General features: G+C 34.9%; 1 protein-coding gene across 1 annotated transcript; it reads right to left on the bottom strand.

Annotated features, from left to right (window-relative positions):
* Positions 1 to 6,845: 6,845 nt before the first annotated feature.
* Positions 6,846 to 7,253, bottom strand: LOC112687867. Its single transcript, XM_025560831.1, has one exon. The coding sequence runs from the start codon at positions 7,251 to 7,253 to the stop codon at positions 6,846 to 6,848; it is 408 nt and encodes a 135-aa protein (XP_025416616.1).
* Positions 7,254 to 11,368: the final 4,115 nt, after the last annotated feature.

Raw genomic sequence — 11,368 nt, 5'->3', positions numbered from 1 at the left:
TTGGCTTGGTGGAATTTATTTGTTTCTATTATTAACTATTTGTTTGTTTCTTTATATATTGACTGCGTATTAACCCTAGGAGACGCTTACGGGTTTTATTCGAGTACACTACTAAATATGTGCGTACGAAGGAAGAACGGTCAGTTGATATTTTAATAAACAAAGATTTTACTAATAGTTTTAATTTAATACCAACATAAAAAACACATATGTTAACAGTTCGTATAATTCATATATATGTACAGTTTGAGCGGTAAAAAGTTTATAAATTCCGTTTATAAAAGAATACGAAATCTAGACTCGATGTACACGTCTGTTTTTTGCCGAGATAAAGCCGGGTGCACACTGGAGCATTGAAATGTAATATAACAAAGTACGTGTTCGCTCGAGTGTTACTTGTTACAAACGACTAGTTTGTTTAGGGTTAGACGTTTAGGGTTTTGAGCTATTCTGTGTCGGTTGTACGCCGGTCTATCTATTAGTTATTCACAGTTTATTATCGTGTAACATCGTATGCAATGTCTGACATAAATTTACATTTGTGTTAAAAAAAATTGTCATTGATGAATGTGGCACCTATATAATATATTTTTTTTATAAATAAATAGCTCATTTTTGTTGTTAATTATATGCGTATACCTATATTTTAAAAATGGTTTCAGATTAAAATTGATACCAATAATGTAACTATTTAAAAAGTATTACTATTGTGAAAAAAATTACTTACTTACGAGGGACTCAAAAACATGTTCTGTAATTTAAAATTTTATATAGATTTAAAGAACAACTTACTGAATTCTTGGACCTCCATTAGCTCATCCCTTGGTGAGTGACAAAACCCACCACTGATACACCGTACACACTTGAGCGTTACAGTTACGTTACGCTTAAATTCTCCGGTATGTGCCCGGTTCAACGATACCGGCGAATGTTCGTCGAGTATTCGAGTAACAGCTGTAAGTCGTTGTATTACGCGGGATCAAACGTACCGGTGTAAAAACTTTATGCGGCTCGTGCAAAAGCGGACTCGGGGACCTGCGATAATCAATTCAGCTGCGAGTGACTTGGAATGCGAACGCGGTACCGCGCGTTTAAAAATCCCACACTCGTCCATCGGGCCACGGGTTGAATGCGCACGCACGCGTTTTTGTTGCGATAACCGTACCTCAGATGGTCAGTGGTCAGCGTAGTCGTGATGAAACGTAATTTCGATGAAATTTCATTTCGGTTGACATTTGATCAACAACGGTGGAGGTTTATTATAAACATAAAAAAAAACGCAATTTTCGCATACATGATGTATAAAAAATATATGACATAGATAATTCATCTACTCGTTGTTTTTTCCGTCAAAATACGGGAAAACCACACGGAGGATATTAATTCAGGGACTGGTGTCCGATCGTGGTGGTTCTCATCAGCGATGTTCCGTGTTTCTTGATCATTTTTCAACTCACCGTTGAATAGTCCGATGTCAACGTCGACAATTTCTGACGTTTTGCGACAAAAAATCGGACGTGTGCATCAATCGGTCGACAACTACGATGTACTACGAACCGGATTCTCGTGTCCGATGACGCTGCGGCAACGTTATTGTGTGCAGCAGACAATTCAAGATGGACGTACGGCAATGCAAGACGTGAGCAACGATATGTGACCAACTTGTGCAGTCATGTCGCCGCTAATTGTCTGAAAAAATTAAAAAGTAATGGGCGAAATCTTGTTGAAAGTTTTGTCATCGAGCTATATTGATCGTACGTGTATCTTGAGACTTGATTTTTGTTGACATTTTTACAGCCAACTCGTCAAACCATTTCACGTTCATTTGAAAGTGAATAACGAATTTTTCATTATTTTCTCGAAGATTTTTCAAAACCGTGTAAAAGATGTAACCCGCGTGCGAGGCGATTATCGGTGAACGGGTGTACTCAATATCGCCTTTTTTTTTTTTTTAAAGATATACTTTTTATACACGGGGCACGCGAAAATAATAATTTTTTCTTTATGCATCTATTTGTACAACGCGAATACAGAACCGACGAGTGATGGCGAAATATTGCATCAGATCTTTTTTTTTTTTTTTTTTTTATATCAAGATAATATGCAATCTGTACAATTTATTGGCATAATAAGCATATGCGTGCATCAGACCTAAAAGAGGAAATACAAAATTCTTTAAAAAAAAATGTTATTGTCGATCGTCAACGGTGGCAAGTTAAGCCGAGTACAGTAATCCCCTTCGCGTGCTAATCGACAGCAACCCAATGTGGTTATTGAAGTAATGGGTTGCGATTTATTCGGCTCGGACATGGACGTATTCAGGTGACCGTTATGGTTAGCCTGAAACGTGTACAACACCATCAAAGTCTTGTTGTTGCACCTAATTCCGTACGCGCAAATGCAAGTTGTCGTTAGGTCGTCGATCTGTTCAATCGTTATATTTCGACAAGTGTTTAGCGACTTTCCCGTCAGAAACAAGGAATCTGTAGTTTTTGTGAAGACCGTGTAGAAAAAATACGTTTAACGTAATCGCAGTCAAAAATAAACAACTCATTATTCGGAAAAGGCCATATAAATGGATCCGAAAAACCATATCGTCACTGCGTGTATTTATTTGAATAATATACGAGTCATTATATTATTACAAAGCGTTAGGTCGTGCATACTAAACGTAGTGGTTACAACCAATGGTCAACGCTGTGGTTAAAAATATCGATGTTTACTTGTAATCACCATTATATGAATAATAAACATCATCGTGTTCCTCATTTGATAATTTTAAGTCTTTCCTTTCGGTTCCCAATTCGTGATATCATAAGGTGCCAAGTTAGGAATAATTCAACAAATTAATGCTGCTTGATAAAATATACTGGCCAGAATACAAGCTAAATAATAGAAAAAATATTACAGTACAAATTAAATAAACAGCATAAAAGTCGACCATTAAAAAAATCTATTATATCTAAATCTTACATTTGACTGTCGGAAAAACTATTCGCAATCATCACGATCTATAAGATGTTTCAAGTTTTTCTCATTGTCGTGACGGTTCTGATGTTTCAACTGTGTTCGGTCGCCTGGTGCCGACCATTACGTAAGTATTAATGATAATAATAATTTTACAAGATTGGTGGATCCGAGGTACAATTATTTCTATGGTAGTTATCGTCGAACCGACGGTTCGATTGCCAACAACCTACTCGTATAATGTACAACGATGCAACGATGGGCACAGTACTGACAAACCCGCCGAAAGCAGAAATGATGATCCGGAGATCACGACGCAATATCTTTCCAGCGGAATCGGGTTGTTCCGTGATCCTGTGGATGTGTTGGGTAACGTACATAGTCCAGCAATTTATTTTTGTTAAAATAAATAAAAGGTTTTTTTTTTATTCATTTAATTGTATCAATATGCAAAGTAGTTTTACAATATCATTTAAGTTATCAATTTACAATTAGTATACAATTATATTTATACATTTTTGGTGAGCTTATAAGTCTAGATTCATGTCTGAATCTGAGGTTTCTTCTTTGGGTTCAAGTAAAATATCTTGTGGTAGCCGTGTTTTTAACCTTAGGTTGATGGATCTTCTGCCAATTTTATAATGGAATGCTCCATCAGATTTTTGAAGTTTTTCGTGGACATTTTTAAAATTACGTTATCCATGCAGCTAGGTATGGTAGGCCCGTATCATTATGTAGTTGTTTGTTTCTCACGATTAAAATGTGGTATCGTGACATTTGTAATGCTACGCAAAAGCAGTAAAAAATATAAGATGCGCGACAAAAAACAGTACGTGATTTCTGTCTTGGGTATATTGCCGTCATTGCTCGAGGCTCGCACACGTCACCCACGATTGAAATTACTCGTTTCCTATTCTGCAGAATTATCGTATTTTATCGTAGCCCTTATTTATCGGTTACTAATATATATATGATTTTGTCCACATGATCACTGCAGGTCCATTGTTTCCGACGAGTAAGTCGATAAACGTTTGCGAGATACTGATCACGTTGCAAGCGGACATTGCGTCGAGCATACAGTTCTCGGAAAGAGGCCGGAAGATGTGTTCGGAAGCGTGCGAACAGTACCAGAAGAAGGTGATCACCAACGGGTCCGTGGACGTGAGCTTGTTGCAAGGGTACTGCGACTATTCCAATGACGGCGACAAGATTGAACAGACCGACCTGAAGACAACTTGTATTTGCGCGTACAGGGTTGGGTGCAACAACAAGAGTTCGATGCTGTTGTACACGTTTCAGGCTAACGACAAGGGTCACTTGAAGGTGTCCATGTCCGAACCGAATAAATTGAAACCCATCATTTAGATATTGGTTTGCTGAGTCCGGTGGTACGTAAATGGACTGCTGCGTGTGCAATGGTCTCGTACGGCTCAAGTTGGCCTGTCATCGCTAATCGATCACGTTATTATAGGCTGCAAACCGTTTTGGTTGCAGTTTTTTTCTCGCCTACAGATTTTGAATCAATCCGACGACGAGGCGGGACCAAAAATATCATTACATACTCGTGTTCTCATATTCAATGAGTTGTTGGCTGAATATTTAATTAATTTGTTTGTAATTGTATGTAGTACACTATATCTGTACACTCTTCGGAGTACTACTAAAAGAATGTGTTATAATTTTATTATTTATGTTAAAATTTGTCCATTTGTTTTCACGAAAAAATAATAACGTTCCATCACAATCATAGTATTTTTCTTAAAATAAAAAATGGAACTATTATTATGCATTTTTACTGAATGGTTTTGTTTCGCATAAAACATATGTGTACGCTTAAATTACTAGTATAACACATTTAAACTCTAAAGCATAAATATTAAATAAAATATGTATTATTAATCCTTAATTTCAATATTATATATTTATATATCATTTATATATATTTATATATTATACTCGTATGATATTTATTGTACAGATTGTAAATGTTTTTTAATAAAAAAAAAAAAAAAAATTGAATAAGTGAACGTTTATACCGAATGAAGTATATAAGTATATAAACCACTATTTAGATGAAATAAATAAAATATTTTAATACAGAAGACAAGAATGTTCGTTTCCATGGAGTCATATTATTATAATTTTGATAATTTTATAATGTGAGACATTATGATGAATCACTTTCAATCGAGTTCGGCCCATTCGAAACCACGAATATTATTCATGGGATAAGGCATGAAAGGGATAATATATAAACATAAAGTCAGAAATACAATGATGTTCAGTATATACTACTAGCTTAATTACCCGGCTTCGCACGGAACATTCTTGGCCATGACATAGGTTTTAATAAATTATTACCTTAGACCAGAGGTTCCCAAACTGTCGGTTGCGATTATATATTTAGTGGGTCACATTATATTTTTCATGTATTTCTATTATTTATGGTTGATGTTAAATTATTTAGTTAGTTTTATTATAACTGTTATTGGCGTCTGTGACAATTAAAAATTTACTGCGACTAATAGACATAATAATATTTTTTTATATGTCTATGCTCGACTGTTTCAATACAACGCAATCGGATTAATGATTATTGAAAATATAGCAATATATTTAAAACAAATAAGTACCTGCATTACGTTCAAATAAATTGATTATTTTCAGTAACAAACGGTACACTGAATACGATACATGAACGCAGTTTAAATCTTACTATTTTTCAAATAACCAATAAATTCGTTTTTTTTCTGCTTTTGTACAGTTACTATGGACAAATGGTTAAATAAAAAGTCAATGACTCAAAGTTCTGCGAAAACTGAAGAAACAGAGATAATATCTGAGTCAGCGGTTAAAAAAAGAAAATGAATTGATGATGAGCTTACAACAAGTTCTTTGCAATCGAAATAAAAAAGTGGATATCAATCCAGTTATAAAAAATAGGAAACAATTACATCCTTTACATTAAAATTATATACTTACTGATTAAATTATATATTATAAACTTTTTTTTTATAAATAAAATACTTTTCTTCGATTTAAAATAATGAAAACAGCAAAAAAAAAAAAAGGTCAATGATATTATTTTGGGTCGTCAAAATTGAAATAATTTCCAAAATGTGTCGTACTATAAGAAGTTTGGGAACCTCTGTCTTAGACTATTTAAAGCCAAACTTGGTGTAACTGTTGGTTATAAAACAAATAAAACGTAAGTTCAAATGAATCGGTATAGTAGTATTGGTGGTACGCTGAATTACCTCTGAATTACCATATTTGTCGGTTCCAATATATTTTAAAATCCCTTTTTATTGCATGTATTGAATATTGGAGAGACCACCATGTCAAATTTCAAATTCATATAATTTTGAGAAGTAGCAATGATCAAAGAATGAGTAATTCCTGACGTTGTCCGTTGAAAAAATTGTGAGTGTTCAACTCCTTTTGAGTGTTACCGTTGAACCTATGCCTTTTTAAGTATAAATCACCCGAAATAACGGTTGAAATAATAATTTGTTATGTATTGTAATAGGGAAATATTAAATACAGCCATGTCTATCGCGCTTTGCTGTATCATTATTTAATGATATTTAATCTATCCTAAAAATAATGTTCAACTTATTTTTTAAGTTGAACATTATAAGAGCCTCTTCACAGATTAAATCAAGCTATATTGAAAAAAAAAAATGTCAACAAAAATTCTTATTGTACATATAATGTTCAGATTGTATTTTTTCTAAATAAATAAAAAAATTTTTTTTATTTATTCATTTTATCGAGAAAAGTCTGATAATTCGAGGTTTCAAATATTTGCTATTTATTGAAATGTATTTGGATTACACAATATTTTTTTTTCGTTCTGTGGTGCGTACATAAATTAATCAGAAGGTTTTCTGACGCGTGAGCAGGCCACGTCCATGTGAGAAGCATGAATTCTCAAAATTCAGTCCACACATTTGTTTTGATTGTACTTGTGCTTTGTTAACGATCATTGCAAAAGCGAGTTGTACTGGAAACTGCAAAAGTTTGAATTCCAATGGCTTATCTGTTGGAGTCATTGGGATGCGTGGTAATTGTACATTTTCGTCTTTAAATCTTCCGTTTAAAATGATGGCTTTGATTATGAGGTTCATCAAATTTTTCACTGAAAGCCTAGCATCATTGCAGAGGGGTGGTAGATTGATGTTCCATAAAATAATGATGTGAACGTCAATTTTCAATGTTAGAACGTACGGCGGAATTTCTGGTGAATCAAGTGAATTTAAAAATTCAGTTGGATTGTGTTCCATGTGTAATACATCTACACTTCAACATACAGTAAAGTTCTTGTAAATTAACATCTTGTATAAAGATTAAAAAGAAGAGGAGAAAGTCGTTTTTGGAGGAGAAGATGCTTTCAATTGTTGTAGCAACAACCAAACAAAAACTGCACTTCGGACCTTATCAGGTCCATTGATGCTTCCCTTTACTTTTTTTGTAACAAAAGGTATGCTATGTCCTTTTCCAATGTCTAATCTATCTCTATGCCAAATCATCGAAATTGGTTCTGTGGTTTCGGAGTCCATTGAACACAAACCGTCGAACATGTCGAGTAGTTTAAGAAGGTACAAAGGACACATAAACAAACATTATTTTTTATATAGTTGAATTACCCGTTCTCCCCCGGGGGATAATTTATTATTTTAGATTAGAAAATTGGCACAAATCCCTTACCCAAAAATGTTAGGTTGAAAAAAGCATAAATGTTATAAATCGAAAATTATTGATTTATACAGTTTAATAATTTACATAATTCTTAATCAGTGATTATTAAAATCAACATATTAAACAAGTCAAATATTTCCTAGGTAACCAAAAAAATAAAAAATTTATACATCCAATCCAAAACTGTTTCGACCCTTAAATTTGGGATTTTCGAAAAATCCTTTCTTATTACACAGTGAAAGTATTAAGTTGGTTATACACTACGCGTTTTAGACGCTAGCGTAGGCGTTTCAACAACTTGTTTTTAAAACAAATATTATCAGGAGCGTACACACGGGAAATGTTGTAACCTAACTTCATTGTCAAAAATACTGTCATTTGGTATTTAAACGTACTTATGTATACATCGTACAACGTTTTTGTTACTCATGTTATTTAATTTGTTTTAAAATGGCGTTAAACGGATTATATATAAATACATTAGATGATATGGAAGCCGGTTGCTTAATTTATGCATTGTATAAAAGACTGTAACAACGCAAGGAAAGAAAAAAAATAGTAACTAATCGTTGATGGTGGATGCACCCACCAAATCTTAAAAGGCCTCCTCAGGAAAGTCAATATAAAGTTACTTTTTCTGGTAACCAAATAAACTGATTATAACGGATTATAAACCGAAACGCTGCAAAACGCTACGTCGCAAACGTCCATTATAAATACAACATGGAAAATACAATGTTTAATTTTAGATGTTGCCGTGTCCAAAACATTCAAAATTAAACCTGCGTGTTTCCTAGCGTTCGGACGCATGGTTTTTTTCCCTGGTGTGAACATAACTATATATTGATGCGTGTTTGATTTTTGGTATTCGAACGCTGCGTCTAAAACGAACTATGTATAACGCTGCGTCGAAAACGCATAGTGTGTAACCAACTTTAGAGGAACTACTATTTCCAAATTTCATGTGCGTACGTTGAATAGTTTTTGAGTTACAGCCAGTGGCGTAACAAGGTTATGGCTAACTGTGCCTATACCAGTGGCGCAAATTTGTGTTTTAAAATTGATACTTATTTTTATATTTTTATTCTACCTTTAAAACGACATTTTTTTATTATAGATTTTGAAATGTGTATGATTTTGTTTATCTTGTTTATCGTTAAATTCGTGTTTCACTACCGCGGTGGACACTATGATGATAATGATCAATACTATTTTGATCAACTCGATCAGTACGAATTTATTATGAAATTGACGAGTACACAACGGTGCACCGTAATTGAAATTCACGAACACTTTAAAAGCGACTATTAGTTGAAACACAAAATAAATCAAAAACAGAAATAAATATACGATTTTGGATCTTACCGAATATCCATAACTTGTACTAAGCGTGAATATACAACTATTAGCAATCAACAATTATTTGAAATATTATTATAAATTCTCAAAAATCTTAATATTTATTATATGTACATTCTGTTGTTACCGCGTAAAATAATGAAAAAAAAATGCTAAACCACAGTTCTTAGTATGGAAGCGCCCATGTTACGAGATAGATAGCCGTAAGTAAGATTTGTCACCTAGAAATATTTTTCCCTAGCCGCCGAAAAACACGTTTTGAGTGCGCATTCCGTGTGATTATAGAGTACGGATTACTTGTCCACGTGTACAAGACCATGGCCGGCAAAACATTCAGGATGGAGAGGATGTTCAATTACGAATAGGTTTTTTTCGACTTGCAAACTTTCTAATTTCAAATGAAACAGACGTTTAAAATCATTCAATTTTATTTAAAAAAGGAAATCCGTTAAACCCTGCCTGAACAGGCTGTTTGGCTACGGCCCCGCGCGTTTATTGGTACCGGAGAAAAAACGCAATTACGCAAGCTCCTAGAAATGCGACTGTTGATAATCCCGGGCAACGCAACGCACTGTACACCTAACAACAAACAATAAATTATTATAACAATATCTGGGCGCTATTATTAACACATTTGTGTTGTTGCCATTGATCGCTGTCCCGGCCGTACGGTATTGTACATTATTATTATCAAACGAACGAGAAACGATTTTCTCGCGGTGGTGCACCAAGCGAAGATCTTGATATCCGACATGTCGGTCGACGAACGCGCAGAGACCGTCCCTCGGACGGCGGTAGCGGGACCGGCACCGGTGTACCACGGCCACCAGCATTACGACGACGTCGTGCACGCCGCGCGGCACTTCGTGTACGGATATTACCTGACGCTGGTCGGGGCCCCGCACGAGGCGTGGCGCTTTTTCACGGAAGGCGCGCAGTACACGCACGTGGACGGCCAAGGGCCCGCGGAGGCGCGTGACCTGAGGCCCGCCGTGGGCCACCGTCAGATCCACGAGAACATCGTGTACCAGCGGTTCGCTGAATGCGAGTTCCTCGTGCGGTCGGTGAACGTGCAGCTCACGTCCACCGGATGCGTGGCGCTGGTCACCGGCGACATAAGCCGCAGGGACGGTCCGCCGGTCCTGTTCGTCCAGTCGTTGGTGTTGGAGGAACGCGTCGTCCAGTATCACGATCCGGCCGTCCGGTACGCCTTTACCAATGCCATTCTCAAGGTGTACACCGTCGGCCCCAGTGGTGTCGATGCCGCCCACTGAACTATCCGCCGCCCGTCGTCCGTCATCGGTCTGTCCGCGAATCGCGATTATGTAATCCTAACCCAACAACGTGATAATAATAATGATAGACGATTGATGTACATATATATGATACAGATATTAATATATTTTCATATAATTATTTATTATCTATGGTTGTACGTGTTAAGAACAATATTTGTATGCAACCCCCAACCACGTAAGCAGTTATAATCTTATTATTTAACAATATTTTTATGAAACGTAATCTGTTCAATAGCTTGTTAATTAAAGCACTGATAAATTATCGCCCTTCATGCAATCAGCCATAAATAAATTTATAAAAATATAGTAAAATAATAAAATAATACATTTTTATAGTATAAAAAGTTATTAAAATCACATACATGTTATTTGGATCCTAGAGTTAACCAGTGGTAGATCGAATGACAAGCGGATATGATACACAAACATTTGATATTGCTTAGATCTAAAGTTGCTCGTCCTAAGATAGAAAATATATCACTCGATATATGTGTGTGATAGTTGAACTCTGACGTCAAATTGTACTTCTGTCCTTACCGTGTATTATTGCACTAAGACATTTAAGCCAACTTAAAATGATGATGTGTTCGACTACCTATATAATACTAAATTTTAACGTAATTTGATATATTGATAAAAATACTTATCATTTATACTGGGCCATACTGTTTCCAACCCGGGGTCCACGGAAGTATTCTAATCAGTCCGTGACTATTATATAAAATTAAAAATTTCTATAGATATAAATAAAAACAAAAATTTTAACTAAAAAAAAAAAAAGTTGGACGTTTTTTTTATTTCGAGTAGACTCAAGTTAATTTCAATTATTTGGACTCGCTTCGAGTTCAATTTTTCGAATACTCGAAAACCAAATAATGTAATTATATACGTTGATAATTCTTTTATTTTTGTAAAATCATCAGGAATGGTTTAAAAAACAATATTAAATTTGTGTTTTATCTGTGATTTCTTTATATAAATCTTTCAGTATATTATTTGCTTTTAAATCAATAAGTTCAAATTAAATAGTTTCTTCAATCTCA

This window comes from Sipha flava, unplaced genomic scaffold (assembly GCF_003268045.1).
Source record: "Sipha flava isolate LNK unplaced genomic scaffold, YSA_version1 369_pilon_pilon, whole genome shotgun sequence".
NCBI lineage: Eukaryota > Metazoa > Arthropoda > Insecta > Hemiptera > Aphididae > Sipha > Sipha flava.
Note: the sequence above shows the minus strand (reverse complement) of the source record. Positions and strands in the feature narration are given on the sequence as shown.

What these genes read in the sequence shown, in the direction of transcription:
- LOC112687867 (XM_025560831.1), bottom strand. Translation starts at nt 7,253, where the DNA reads ATGGAACACAATCCAACTGAATTTTTAAATTCACTTGATTCACCAGAA.